At 35.7% G+C, this 15,912-nt stretch overlaps 1 protein-coding gene across 5 annotated transcripts in view; it reads left to right on the top strand.

Annotated features, from left to right (window-relative positions):
• Positions 1-15,912, top strand: part of TAX1BP1 (Tax1 binding protein 1) — a 94,808-nt gene that overhangs the window by 47,386 nt on the left and 31,510 nt on the right. For 3 of the 5 annotated variants that reach the window (XM_049893325.1, XM_049893324.1, XM_049893326.1), the window contains exons 10-15: positions 330-476; positions 662-745; positions 1,621-1,717; positions 2,516-2,619; positions 6,542-6,667; positions 9,436-9,507. In XM_049893325.1, coding sequence (XP_049749282.1) covers positions 330-476; positions 662-745; positions 1,621-1,717; positions 2,516-2,619; positions 6,542-6,667; positions 9,436-9,507 — 630 coding nt within the window. The remainder of the gene's footprint in view (positions 1-329; positions 477-661; positions 746-1,620; positions 1,718-2,515; positions 2,620-6,541; positions 6,668-9,435; positions 9,508-15,912) is intronic. The other 2 variants (XM_049893327.1, XM_049893328.1) reach the window with 1 other exon arrangement.

Consider the following 15,912-nt stretch of genomic DNA (forward strand, 5'->3'; position numbering starts at 1 on the left):
TTATACTTTTGATGTCATATATATTGCTTATCTTGGGGTTTTTCACTGACTAGCTGCATAAAACATTATTATGGTTATTTAAGAGGGTAATACTTTCTGCTCAGAAAGTGGATTATTTTTCTCAAGTTTTTAAAAATAAATTTTAGTTCTAAGAATATACATTTGGATTTATTAGGAGGGCTAATGTAGCTCTGTAGCCAAAACCCCAACACACATAAAAATTAAAAGCCAAAAAGAAAAGAAAAGTAAAATGAAGCTGGGATTCACTGCTACATTGAGGTAACAAGTTTTTACCTTTTTCTCAAAGGAAGTGTATTTTTCTCTTTTAGGAAAAGACTGATACACTGGAACATGAGCTGAGAAGAGAGGTTGAAGATCTGAAACTCCGTCTTCAGATGGCGGCAGATCATTATAAAGAAAAATTTAAAGAATGTCAGAGGCTCCAGAAACAAATAAATAAACTTTCAGACCAGTCAGTAAGTATTGTTGAATTTATATATAGTAAAATATTTTCTTCATCAGTATTTTTGTTTGCAAACCAGATTTATGATATTTTAAATATTGACCTTTTGAATATAATTTACCTCTGCTTGATTTCAAGCCTTTGGCATAATACTATAATGATAATTTTTAAAACAAAATCTGTAATTTTATTTGCTAGAGACCGACAAAGGAAGCAAGACAGCAGCAGGAAAAAACAGGAGCCCGAGCCCCCATTTCCAGACCATTTTCCTTTAAGTTCTTGGTAAATGTCTTTGGCATTTAAAAACTCAGTACATATTATTGAATTCCTCCTGTGACAAGGAAGCCTGTTCTCAGTGGAGTTCACCATTAATCATCCTGAGTCATCATCCCTAGCATCTCAGATGGTTTCTCAGTTGTCATTAGTGAATTCTTCCATCATATCCAAATGCACTAAATTAGTAAGAGTTATAGAATGTTAGCTAATTATTTTGTATTCTCTTCGAGAGTGGGTGGAAATATTTGTAATAAAGCAAAAGAAAATTCTTCTGATGAGCGTGTTTTAATGTGGACCTTTACATTCTGGTACTTAAATACAAAGCTTGCTGTGTAATGGAGTCCTGGAAGTGAAGAAGAAGCATTTAAAATGGGAAGTTGAAGGTGATACCACAATTTCCTTTGTAAACAAATTTTCCCTGTACAGTTTTATTTATATATTATATGATGCCAATCATATATATATATTTTTAAATCTGAAAGAAGGCCATCAAAGAAGCAAGAAATGCATGTTGTAAAGTAGGAAGCCTTTTGTGAGAAAACATTATATTTTAAGTTTGACCCACATGTAAAGATTTTGGCCCTTGTAAGCATATTATGACTTTGTAGTAGAAAACCTGTGAGGGGTTCAACAGTGAGATTTATGTGAATGACTTGTTTATTGTTTTGATGATTTCACAAGTAAGAGCAAAATAAAACATTTTTCACTTATAATATTTAGGTTGGTTAGTAAGGTCATATGTGTCATTTTAGTTTTTGTTAGCTTTTTGGACAGTAGCAGCTTTGTGGATTCTTCAGGATATCTTTTTATGATTATTTACACTGAAGGAAAGAAGTCATTCAGTGACTCCTTTAACAATTTATCATCAACATTTTGAATAGGCGAATAATAACAGTGTCCTCACAAAGAAAATTGGAAGTCAGCAGAAAGTGAATGATGCCTCAATAAACACAGACCCAGCTACTACTGCTTCTGCAGGTAAAATCTTTTAGACTTTTTGTACAGGGTGTCCTACCTTAAAAATTATTTGTATTTATCACTACTTCCTTGTTCCAGAGAGTTTACAAAAATCCTTACATGTTAAGTGAAATAATTGTAGTAAATAGAAGGAAGTAAGATGAAGTCATGTATGTGGTGAATACACAGTGTGTATGAACTTGTGTTACCTTTCTGAGAATATTTACAAGTGTTAAATTAACTGGTGATTTTAAGTACTCATTTGGACTAGATAGGAAAAAACTAAATTGAATTTTTATGTAATAGTCCATTGAATTATGGCATTTTAAAGCATTTTATTTTTGGTATTTTATTAAACAGTTCTGTGGGGGGAAAAACTTGTAAATTCCCTGTTTGTTGTACTTGAGTTTCTTTTTTTTCTTGTCCACTTTGGACCAATAGAGTATCTCATTAGTGTATCTGTGGGAGGATAAGTTATATTTTTTTATCTGTTTTTTGTTTATTAACTTATAGAACAGATGAGAGGCACTGAATAAATGAATAACGTGAAAATTTGAATTAGCGCTAGGTTTTTCACTTGTCCTAATTTTTTTTAACCTTTACGTAACCAAAGATTTGACAGTGATGAAATTAAGCATTGTGGTAAAATATATACAACAAAAAGTTTACCATTTTAACCATTTTTATGTGTATAATTCAGTGACATTAATTATATCACCATGTTGTGCTACCATCACCACTATCCATTTCAAAAAGTTACATCATCCCAAACAGAAGCAAAATACTTTTTAACAATCTCATTTTCCACGTTGTTTGTAGCTGAGACCGACTTTGACATGGTAACAAAGGGGCAAATCTGTGAAATGACCAAAGAAATTGCTGACAAAACAGAAAAGTATAAAAAATGTAAACAACTTTTGCAGGTAAGTTAGCCACCTTGTAGGTGAAAGATGTATTTATTAAATGCATAGATGGTTTAGCTTAGGTTTAATGTTTTGCTTGATTAGTATCCTGGGGTTACTTTTTTATCCCTATATGCTTTTTTTTTTTTTTTTATGCTAGTATTTCGTTTCACTTTTGGAGCAAGGAGTGTTTTTTGGAGTGTTTTTTTCTGCCATGAGTAAAATCATGATCCTAAAGTTGTTTTCTGTTCACCTAATAACCTTTCTCCCAATAGTGGGCAACTGGTTAATTGAGATTGGATATTACTGTCTGTCTTCTTATTACTATAAAGATACATGGGAAATGTTTCAACTTAATAAAAGGGAACTGCTTTTTTTGTATTTAATTATAGCAGAGAGTGTTGCCACATCCTAAAGTGTCCAGATTTGTAAAGTGGAAATAGGGAACGTCATCCAACTGAGTTGCAGCCCTCTTACATTGTTACATTTTGATAATTTTAAATGCTGTCATTCAGACCTTTCAATTTTGCAGCTTTCTTGGTAGCATTCATTCCTGGAGTATTTAAAGTATAAAGAGAAAGTACTTCTCATTTATGCCTGATTTGGAGTAGGGAGGAAAAGATGTTTGTGTTTTTGTACGTGAATTTTTTATTGTTCCTTAATTTTTGTGTGTGTGCATGTTTCTGTGTGCCTTTGGGAAGGGGAGGGTTTTTTTTAGAGCTGCAGAACAAAATTTCATATATAAGCTCAGTGTTACTGTAGTGTTGTTGTTAGATGCCGCTGAGTTGGTTCCGACTCACAGCAACCCTGTGTACAACAGAGTGAAACGCTGCCTGGTCCTGCACCATCCTCACGGTCGTCGTTATGCTTGAGTCCATTGTTGCTGCCACTGTGTAAATCCATCTCATTGAGGGTCTTCCACTTTTTTGCTGACACTCTACTGATCCCTCCTGACAACATGTCCAAAGTATCTGAGACGTAGTCTCGCCATCCTTGCCTCTAAGGAGCATTCTGGTTATATTTCTTCTAAGACAGATTTGTTCGTCCTTTTAGCAATCCATGGTATATATTCAGTGTTCTTCTCCAACACCACAATTCATCACTTTTTCTTTGATCTTCTTATTCATCGTCCAGCTTTTGCATGTGTATGAGGCGATTGAAAACATCATGGCTTGGGTCAGGGCACCTTATCCTGCAAGGTGGTGTCTTTGCTTTTTAATACTTTAAAGAGGTTTTTTGCAGCAGATTTGCCCAATGCAGTGCCAGTCTTTTGATTTCTTGGCTGCTCCTCCCAGGGGCATTAATTGTGGCTCCAAATAAAATGAAATCCTTGACAACTTCAATCTTTTCTCCATTTATCATGATGTTGCTTATTGGTCCAGTTGTGAGGATTTTTGTTTTATGTTGAGGTGTAAATCCGTACTGAAGGCTGTAGTCTTTCATCTTCATCAGGAAGTGCTTCAAGTCCTTTTCACTTTTCAGTAAGCAAGGCTGTGTCATCAGCTTAACGCAGGTTGCTAATGAGTTTTCCTCCAGTCCTGATGCCTTGTTCTTCTTCATATCGTCCAGCTTCTTGGATAATTGGCTCAGCACGCAGGTTGAATTAGTATGGTGAAGGGATACAACCCTGATGCACACCTTTCCTGACTTCAAACCACGTGGTATCCCCTTGTTCCCTTTGAACAACTGCCTCTTGATCTATGTACAGGTTCCTCATGAGCACAATTAAGTGTTCAGGAATTCTCATTCTTCATGATGTTATCCATAATTTGTTATGATCCACACAGTCGAATGCCTTTGCATAGTCAAGTTACTGTAGTAGTTAATTTAAAATCTTTTGTGCACTGCCTTCTAAATGATATTAATATAATTCTTTAGTTTTTTTTTTTAGTTAGGCTTTAAATAGAACACTTTTACATCTTCAGAGGATCCTTCTGTAAAAACATTGATTACAACAGTTTTAACCTTGAGTTCAAAGTAGTGGTTTATAAGGAACTGAACTACTTCGTTAGGGGTGAATCAGTTCTAGATGAGTGCTTTAAAAGTCTAATTATCTACTAACGTGATTTAAATGAAAATAAAATGTTCCTTCAAGCAAAAAAGCTCCTCAAGGAGCATTTTGTCTTCTAAAACTATATTAAGGTACAATAGAAATTCAATAAACTGCACATATTTAAAGTGTACAGTTTGATCAGCTTTGACATATTTACAGTCATGAAACTATCACCACAATATCTAGATAATGAACATTTTCATTGCCTCCAAAAGTTTTTTTGTGACCATTTGTAATTTATTCCTCCTTGTGTCCCTCTCACCAGGTAACTGTTGATTTACTTTGTCACTTTTGTAGAATTTTACATGAATAGAACCAGTACAGTATATACTTTTTTCTTGTCTCTTTGAGCGTAATTATTTTGAGATTCATCCACATTGTTGCTTCTATCAGTAGTTCATTCCTTTTTATTGCTGAAGTAGTAATCCATTGCTTGGGTATGCCAGAATTTGCTTATCCCATTTCCCAGTTGATGGACATTTGAGTTGTTCTGAGTTTTTGGCTGTTACAAATCAAGCCACTGTGAACATTCAGACACAAGTCTTCTGTGGATATGGTTTTTTATTTCTCTTGGGTAAATAGGAGTGAAATGGGCAGATAATATGGTAGGTGAATGTTTAACTTTTTAAGAAACTACCGAATGGTTTTTTTTAGGGTGGTCGTACCATTTTACAGTCTCACCAACAGTGTATGGTTAATCTTTTTAATTCTAACCAATCTAATGAGTATGCAGTGATGTCTCATTATGGCTTAATTTGTATATTCCTAATGGATATTAATTATGCGCGCTTTTTCACACTCTTACTGGCCATGCATGTAATTTTTCTTGTCTTTTTAAAATTGCGTTGTTTGTTGTCTTACTGTTAAGTTGTAAGAGTTCTTTATTCTGAATGAAAGTTCTTTGACAGAAGCATGATGACGATTTTCTGTCTGTGGTTTGCTTTTCCATTCTCTTAATGCTGTTTTTTGAAGAACAAAAGTTTAATTTTGATGAGGTAGTTTATCAATTTGTTTTTTTTAATGTATTATGCTTTTTTTATGTTCTAAAAAACCCTTTGTCTGATGCAAAGATGTAAAGATTTTCTCCTATATCATCTTTTGGAAATTTTACATTTAGGTCCGTGAACCATTTTGAGGTAGTTTTTGTGTCTGGTTTGAGGTATGGTATATATGGTCTGGATATTCAGTTGCTACAGCATTGTTTGTTGAAAAAAACTTTGAATTGTTCAACGTATTTTTAAAATTTTTCACCTTGGACAAAAATATTTAAAAGGAAACTGGTCTACTTATTGGCAAGACTTGTAACTCGTTCCCTTTGACTTTCTGGGTTGTAGAGAAGAGCAGCGTGTAAGAAATCAAGCTAGAGATTGTCCTGGTCAGGACATCCTAGAATTTTTTTAAATCAGTGCCTGGGAACAGCAGCATTATAAATACTTAATTTTTATTTCCTCCCTCTGCGTAAGTAAAATATGCTTATTGTATAGCATTATGGCATTTTGAAATAAAGAACAGAGATGGTAAAAAATGCCCCCTTAATCCTTGTTACCGAGGATAAGAGCTCCTGAGCAACACTGACGTAGACACCTTATATAATTGACTAAAACAACCGTTAACACAAAAATGGAATTATACTATATGTGCTTTTTTTGCAATTTGGAATTTTCAATTAATGTATCTTGATAGTTTTCTTGTCAATTTACTTCATTCTTTCAGTGTATATTGTATTTTGTGGATATAAAATGATATATCCAATCTTCTACTGATAAACATTAGGTTAATTCAATTTTTATACTGTTACAATAAACCTTCAGCATATCAGTATGTGTTTGTGGAGATGTTTGCTATATGAGATTTAAATTTTTGGCGGGTAATTATACTGATTTCATTTAGGATGAGAAAACAAAATGCAATAAATATGCTGATGAACTTGCAAAAATGGAGCTGAAGTGGAAAGAACAAGTAAAAATCGCTGAAAATTTAAAACTAGAACTAGCTGAAGTAGAGGACAATTACAAAGTAAGTTTAGTACTCATTGTATGTTAACTTGAGACATAGTACCTGATAGTTTTGAAAATGTGTTATCTGTAATTTTTATCTGGTATGCAGTTTTAATATGAATAATTGAGACAGTATTTTCTTCTGTAAATAAAAATGTACTCTGGATTTAGTTATGTTGAATATAGTTCATTAAATATTAACTGAGAAGATAGATACCCATGTGTGCTGCCATTGTGGCTTTAATTCAGTGGATTCCATCAGTATTAAAATTGTTTATATTAGTATTGCTGTTTTAAAAAAAGGTGAAAAGTGATCGTTTCACTGTCCTCATGTTCTCTTGAAAACAAACATGAATGTGTATACAGAATTCTTTTAGAGTCTTGATATTTTTGGGGGAGTGTAATAAAGGATCAGTAATTTTTAAAATATGCTAGGATTTTTAAAATTTATCACCCATATGTGTTACTTGTCCTAAATGAAATACTGCAAAGTAAGAGATACCATCTTAATTAGTGAGAACTATTCTTGCCAATGTAACATTAAGCGACAAACAAGCCCAAATGGTAATTGTTATCTGTTAGAAATATTAGAGGGAAAAAACAGCAAACTGTACCTAATTAATAAGAAGCTGTTATTCCCTCTAAGGAATAAAGTGTAATCTTATGTATTTTAAGAAGTATACATATAAAATTTTCTTTTCTTTTTTTTTTGCTGACTGGAAACTGGGAAGTTTTAAATAATTTACCTTTGCTGTAGCTGGAGTCCTGGCAGCACAGTGGTTAAGAGTATGGCTGCTAACCAAAAGGTCAGCAGTTCTAATGCATCAGCTGCTCTTTGGAAACCCTGTGGGTCAGTTCTATTCTGTCCTACAGGGTCGCTATGGGTTTTTTTTTTTTTTTTTCAGTACTAATTTTACCTATAATTTAATTCTTGTATATAACCTTTTTTTTTTTTTTTTTTTTTTAATGACACTAAAAGTTAACTTTGGGTTTCTCCCATCGGGGAGTAGAGTGGGTAGGTAGTTATACTGGTGGTCCTGTTTTATCATCATACTTTTAAATGAAGTTTTGAAACATTTATTTCATGACATTATTACTGTTTTGGGGATCACTATGGGTATTGTTTTGAGTAGCTGCTAACTTCCCTTATAATTTATCAGGTGTGAATACTGAATTTTTTGTGAAATTTTTTTTCATGTTGATGAGAAAAAAATAATTCAGGTAATTATTCATCGAAGTCTGTTATGTGGAAAGCACTATATTAGCTATTATGTGGGTGATCATATAAGGCACAGCGTTATGCATAAATGTAATCCCGTAGGGCTTGCTAGAGATGTAATGGTGATAGTTGCACTTTCACGTACATCACCATAGTCTGAGACCTGCGAGCAGTCTCGAGTAATAGGTCTTTAATATGGAGTAGCTTAGACTTGAAAGATAGGCTGAAGCTGAATTTTGCAGGACCTAAGGTACACTTGGAGCCCCGGCTGCGCAGTGGTTAAGAGCTATGGCTGCTATCCTAAAGGTCGGCAGTTTGAATCTACCAGCCGCTCCTTGGAAACTATGGGGCAGATCTTCTCTGTCCTGTTGGAAAGTTATGAGTCAGAATCAACTCTGTGGCAACAGGCTCTGGTTTTTAAGGTACACTTTTTTGAGTGCTAGTTACTGTTAAGAATTATGTAGGAGAAGAAGGACACAACCAGAACAGGGCTTTTTGAAAATATTTCAGTAGCACTGAAGAGGATTTACAGAAGGGCAAGGAGTTCGAAGGTGAGGAAATCAGTTAGGAGTATTCGTACAATAAATTTATCAAGGCTGCTTTTCCTTGGGTACTTTTTTTTTGATCACCTACCATTGAATAGGAAACCCTAGTAGTATAGTGGTTAAGAGCTACATACAGCTCCTAACCAAAGGTCAGCAGTTCAGATCCACCAGGTGCTCCTTGGAAACCGTATGGGGCAGTTCTACTCTGTCTCATAGGGTCGCTATGAGTTGGAGTCAACTTGATGGCAACAGGTTTTTATAGGTTTACGCTTGAGTAGGACATGAGTCTAGAATGGAAATCTTTAAAAGACATCTTTAGGGAAGAACTATTAAAGAATGTTTTATCTGTATTTGTATCTACAGTGGTTGTGCTGTAATAAGTGATCAGTGTATGGTTGATAAATAAATGACTTGGAGACAAAGTGTTGGGGAGTGGAGGAAGAGAAGAAGGAAGAGTGTTCTAACAGCTTCTGAGCTTCAGTCACTCTGAGATTAATGGTATCAGTTTAAAAAAGAAAAATAGGTTTGGGACATTTTGCCCTTGCATTGCAGGAAGGACAACAATGAAAACATGTCTAACCATCAATTAAAAAGGCAGAATTGGAACCTGGGAAAGAGAGAGGGTGGTGCAGGTGTTAATATTTGCAAATTATACCCAGGGAGGTGATAGTTGAAGACATGGAAGAAAGTAAGTTTTCAGAGAAAATAGAGGAAGCCAAAGAAGAAACTTTGGAGAACACCCATATTTGTGACTGGGAGGACACAAAGAAGAGGATGAAAAAAAGGGCCTGAGAGGATTACAGTATTGGTGCAATTTCATATAAACCAGGAGAGGAGCTTTAAGAGTAAGGGGAAGTGGGTCAATAATGGCAAATACTACAGAGAAATCAAAAGAGTAAGAACTGAGAAAAGTATATAGATTGAAGTAATAAGAATTGTTTGGATAGAATGGTATAAACTAGATCTCAAAGTATAAGGAGGGAATAGATAATGAAAAAATTAATAATTTCTTTCTTTCTTTAGCTTCAGTTGGCAGAGAAAGACAAAGAAATAAATGGTCTAACTTCACACTTGGATAACCTCTCCAGGGAGAAGGTATTGAACAATGTTCTTAAAAAAAAAAAAAGTATAATATGATACTGTAAATAGTAATACAAATTTATGAAGAGTTGCACATTTTACAGTGCAGGGGAAGGTGGTTTTTTAAGAAAGTTGAATAAAAACTGAAAGAAATGTTAAAACTCAAGTGAAAAATATTTTTAGTTACATAATGTTTTTTAAATACTGTACTTTAAAATATGAGAAAAACATTGAAATGTTGAAAATTATCAGTTTGATCTTTGTTACATATTATTTATTTAACAATAAATGTTAATAGCTTTCAAAGTAAGAAAAACTGAAATTAAAAAAATCATACATATTGTATTTATCTGATTTTCTTTTGTAATAGGAAGCATTTCAGAAGTTGTTTAATGACTTTTAACATAATGTAACATTCAAACAGAACATGAAAAGTAAAAGATGTTATACTGCAGCATTTCTCAAAGTGCGGTCTCGACCCTTGGGAGTCCCCAAGCTCCTTAGGGGTCTGCAAAGTCAAAACTGTTCTCATAATAATACTACAACATTTTTTGCTTTTTTTTCCCCTGTATTGTGTTCGCACTGTTGGTGTGAAAGCAGTGGTGGGAAAATTGCTGGTGTCTTAGTGTGAATCAAGGCAATGGCACCAAATTGTCTTAATAGTTACTGTGTTCATCACCACTGTACACTTGCAGTTCAAAAAAAAAAAGCCAGTTTCACTTAAGATGATGAGGCAGTAAAATATTAATTTTATTGAAGCTTGATCCTTGGGTACAAGTCTTTTTAATATTTTGTGAAGTGCGATGGTTGTCTTAATGTAAAGCCCTTGTACAGTTGAGGCGCTAGCTGAATTAGCTGCTTTCTTCATGAACACCATTTACTTTCTTCATTGAACACTATTTACTAACAGAACCAAATTTGACTACTCAGACTTGAGTATTTGGCAGATAGTTTCTCAAAAATAAATGAAGTGAACCTGTTATAGTATTGATAGTATTTGTTGCCAGTGATAAAATTAAGCTTTTAAGCAAAGAATTTTGGAAAACTTGTATCTGCCGCCATTAGCTTACAGACTTTTCTAATGCCATGTGTGGTAATGTTAAGATGGTGAACTTTTAAAAATATTATATAGTAAAATGTGTCAGCATTTGGAAGACGTACCTATCTCAGTGAACCACTATCTTCCAAATGACCAATGTACGATGTTGCAAAATCATGGTAAAAGATCCTTTCACACTGCAAGATAGACCTCAGGTTGGATGGAGTTACTATGAGAGTTGCAAAATTCTGATTTTTCTGCTTTGCCAGTTCTTCCATATTCGTCACTTGGCATTCTACTATATGGAAGAACCTTTTCTTGGCCCTCATTTATTTATGTATGTATATGTATTTTTTATTTATGTGTAGGTGTCTGTATTAATCAGGGTTCTCCAGGAAAACAAACAGTAGGAGAGTATATAGATATGCATTTATTTTAGAACAGATCTATATTTATATATGTATAGATATTATACATGTGTATATATATTCACATACATATGTGTGTTTTTGTATTTAAGTATGTATTTCAAGAAATTTGTTTACAAAGTTATGGGGCCTGGAGGTCTGAAATTTGTAGGGCAGGTTGACACGCTGGAAACTGAGGGAGTTGATGTTGCTGTCTTGAGGCAGAATTTCTTTTTCTCTTAGGAAGCCTCCATTTTTGCTCTTAAAGGCTTTTAAACACTGATTGAATGTGGCCCACATGCATTATTGAGGGTAATCTTCTTAAAGCCAACTGATTGTAAATGTTAAATATGTCTACAAAACACCTTCACAGCCCACCTAGGTTAGCGTTTAACGGAATAACTGGGTACTGTAGTCTAGCTGACACAAAACTAACCACCATAGTCTGTTGTGTCTGTCTGTCTCTATCTTTCTACCTGACAGTATAAACCCTTTAGTTAGTGGATTAAACCCAAACCCATGCCATCCAATCCATTCCGACTCATAGTGACGCTATAGGACAGAGTAGAACTGCCCCCATAGGGTTTCCAAGGAGTGGCTGGTGAATTTGAGCTGCCCATCTTTTGGTTAACAGCCAAATGCTTATAATCTATTTATTGTACTAATTTGATGCTCATGTAGTCCCAGGTATGGTCAGTGAGAGTTCTTTTGTTTTAAATATCTTATTGGATTTTGTGGTGAAAGTTTTCAAATTAGGTTTCCATTTAACATTGGTTACATTTTTCACAGTAAATCAGCATTCTCATTATTTCCATTCCGATTGGTCTGTCGCCCTTAATCTAGCTTCCCTGTTCCCCCATTACCTTCTTATGTTTGGTTTAGGGAAAATGTTTACCATTTGGTTTCATTTAGATGATTATTTAGAGAAGCACAGTACTCATGGGTGATATTATTTTATGGGCCATTTTGTCTTTTAGCTGAAAGGTGAACTCTGGGAGTGCTTTGAGTTTTTGAGTTCCAAGTTTAAAGGGTGTCCCAGGGCGATAATATTGGAGACTCATTCAGTTTCTTCTGGTCCAGTAAGTCTGGCCTTTTTTTTCTTTATTTAAGGAATTTGAGTTTTATTCTACATTTTTATCCCATTCTATCTGGGACCATTTAGTGAGTCCCTGGTTGGAATAATCAGTTGTGGTAGTCGGACACCATCTAATTCTTCTAGTCTCAAGGCAGATAAGGCTGTTGGTTTGTGTAGATTATTCGTTCTGTAGACTAGTTTCTTCTTTGAGTCTTTGGTTTCCTTTCACTTCGGACAAATAGAGACCAATAGTTTTGTCTTAGATGGTCGCTTGCAAAATTTTCAGACAGACAAAGCTCTTTAAAGCTGGTTGCTAATATGCCCCAGTGTCAAAAGAATATTGTTGATTTTTTGAGCACTTTCTTTCTGGTACTACAAGATATTTAAGGCTCGTCTTGTACCTCTCTTACCTCAGCCTTGGAATTGGCCATTTCTGTAAGAAGCTCTGGTACTATTCTGGAATTAGTTGTTTCTCCAAGGCACTCTGGCTCTTTATGGTATCTAGAAACCAAACCCTGGGCCCTAGGTGTGCTCTTTGTTACTGGTACTTATTGCATCTAGACCCTTTCAGCGTACAGAGCTAGGAAACGTATTTTAGATGTCATGATTTGTTCCAGTCCAACCCCACAGGGTTGTACCTTCTCCCATCTCATATTTGCATCTTCCCTTCTTAGAGCCCTCGTGGCTCAGTGGTTAAGAGTTCGGTTGCTAACCGAAAGGTTGGCGTTTGGAATCCAGCAGCTGCTCCTTGGAAACCCTATAGGGCAGTTCTACTCTGCCCTATGGGGTTGCTATGAGTTTTCTTCTTCCTTAGGGTCGCTATGAGTCAGAGCTGACTGACAGCATCCGTTTTGGGGTTTTTCTTCCAAAGTGAGAATACTGGCACCCAGCAACATCAACACATTCATTCATTTACTAAATTCAGTAGTACACATAAAATAGTTTCAGAATTGCTCCAGCCATATCACTATGAGAAGAAAACCTAAGAAGACAGTTCAAGATTTGTTTGTAATTCTGTTTTTTTGCCCTCTAAGCTAAAAGATGTATTGTCAGTGTATTGAGTTCACATGTTCCATGTGTTAGTTTTTCTGTTTATCTCTCTCTTCCTTGCAGTGTGGTCATGTTATTCATTTGAAATACATATGGATACTTTTGTTTCTATTTGGATACAGCTTCAGATTTTATTCTTGTCGATTTAATATTATTTCTTGGATTGTAAAACATTAAAGCGTTTCCCTGAAATCTAAAGTATACAGAAAGTATAGAGAAATACTACTTGTTCCCTATCCCTCCACTCCACCCCTCCATCCGATTTATACTTTGTTTTTGCAAAAAATAAACATGTTTTCTTATTTCCCCCTCTTTTTTTCCTGAGAAGTTAGCCTGTTGTATGCTTTTTTCAATTGAAAGTATATCCTGAAATTCATTTCCTATCAGTTCATAGAGATCATCCTTAGTCTTTTTTTTACAACTCCATTGTGTGCTCATACCATAGTTTATTCAGCCAAAGTCCTATATTTGAGCATTTAGGTAGTTTTTAATATTTTACAAATAATGTTGGCAATGAATAATCTTATGCATGCATATTTTCTAATGTTTGGAGATATGCCGTCACAATAAATTCCTAGAAGTGAGATCACTGGGCAGAAGGGCAACAAATACATGTGTAATTTTTTTTTTTTTTTTTTTTAATAATAACTTTTATTAAGCTTCAAGTGAACGTTTACAAATCCAATCAGTCTGTCACATATAAGTTTACATACATCTCACTCCCTACTCCCACTTACTCTCCCCGTCTTGAGTCAGCCCTTTCAGTCTCTCCTTTCTTGACAATTTTGCCGGCTTCCCTCTCTCTCTATCCTCCCATCCCCCCTCCAGACAAGAGTTGCCAACACAATCTCAAGTGTACACCTGATATAATTAGCTCACTCTTCATCAGCGTCTCTCTCCCACCCGCTGACCAGTCCCTTTCATGTCTGATGAGTTGTCTTCAGGGATGGTTCCTGTCCTGTGTCAACAGAAGGTCTGGAGAGCATGACCGCCGGGATTCCTCCAGTCTCAGTCAGACCATTAAGTTTGGTCTTCTTATGAGAATTTGGGGTCTGCATCCCACTGCTCTCCTGCTCCCTCAGGGGTCCTCTGCTGAGCTCCCTGTCAGGGCAGTCATCGATTGTGGCCGGGCACCAACTAGTTCTTCTGGTCTCAGGATGATGTAGGTCTCTGGTTCATGTGGCCCTTTCTGTCTCTTGGGCTCTTAGTTGTCATGTGGGCTTGGTGTTCTTCATTTTCCTTTGCTCCAGGTGGGTTGAGACCAATTGCTGCATCTTAGATGGCTGCTTGTTAGCATTTAAGACCCCAGACGCCACATTTCAAAGTGGGATGCAGAATGATTTCATAATAGAATTATTTTGCCAATTGACTTAGAAGTCCCCGCAAACCATGTTCCCCAGACCCCCGCGCTTGCTCCGCTGAGCTTTGAAGCATTCATTTTATCCCGGAAACTTCTTTGCTTTTGGTCCAGTTCAATTGAGCTGACCTTCCATGTATTGAGTGTTGTCTTTCCCTTCACCTAAAGCAGTTCTTATCTACTGATTAATCAATAAAAAAACCCTCTCCCACCCTCCCTCCCTCCCCCCCTCGTAACCACAAAAGTATGTGTTCTTCTCAGGTTTACTATTTCTCAAGATCTTATAATAGTGGTCTTATACAATATTTGTCCTTTTGCCTCTGACTCATTTCGCTCAGCATAATGCCTTCCAGGTTCCTCCATGTTATGAAATGTTTCAGAGATTCGTCACTGTTCTTTATCGATGCGTAGTATTCCATTGTGTGAATATACCATAATTTATTTACCCATTCATCCGTTGATGGACACCTTGGTTGCTTCCAACTTTTTGCTATTGTAAACAGAGCTGCAATAAACATGGGTGTGCATATATCTGTTTGTATGAAGGCTCTTGTATCTCTAGGGTATATTCCGAGGAGTGGGATTTCTGGGTTGTATGGTAGTTCTATTTCTAACTGTTTAAGATAACGCCAGATAGATTTCCAAAGTGGTTGTACCATTTTACATTCCCACCAGCAGTGTATGAGAGTTCCAATCTCTCCGCAGCCTCTCCAACATTTATTATTTTGTGTTTTTTGGATTAATGCCAGCCTTGCTGGTGTGAGATGGAATCTCATCGTAGTTTTAATTTGCATTTCTCTAATGGCTAATGATCGAGAGCATTTTCTCATGTATCTGTTGGCTGCCTGAATATCTTCTTTAGAGAAATGTGTGTTCATATCCTTTGCCCACTTCTTGATTGGGTTGTTTGTCTTTTTGTGGTTGAGTTTTGACAGAATCATGTAGATTTTAGAGATCAGGCGCTGGTCGGAGATGTCATAGCTGAAAATTCTTTCCCAATCTGTAGGTGGTCTTTTTACTCTTTTGGTGAAGTCTTTAGATGAGCATAGGTGTTTGATTTTTAGGAGCTCCCAGTTATCGGGTTTCTCTTCATCATTTTTGGTAATGTTTTGTATTCTGTTTATACCTTGTATTAGGGCTCCTAGGGTTGTCCCAATTTTTTCTTCCATGATCTTTATCGTTTTAGTCTTTATGTTTAGGTCTTTGATCCACTTGGAGTTAGTTTTTGTGCATGGTGTGAGGTATGGGTCCTGTTTCATTTTTTTGCAAATGGATATCCAGTTATGCCAGCACCATTTGTTAAAAAGGCTGTCTTTTCCCCAGTTAATTGACACTGGTCCTTTGTCAAATATCAGCTGCTCATACGTGGATGGATCTATGTCTGGGTTCTCAATTCTGTTCCATTGGTCTATGTGTCTGTTGTTGTACCAATACCAGGCTGTTTTGACTACTGTGGCTGTATAATAGGTTCTGAAGTCAGGTAAGGTGAGGC

The sequence above is a fragment of the Elephas maximus genome, chromosome 8, assembly GCF_024166365.1.
Source record: "Elephas maximus indicus isolate mEleMax1 chromosome 8, mEleMax1 primary haplotype, whole genome shotgun sequence".
NCBI lineage: Eukaryota > Metazoa > Chordata > Mammalia > Proboscidea > Elephantidae > Elephas > Elephas maximus.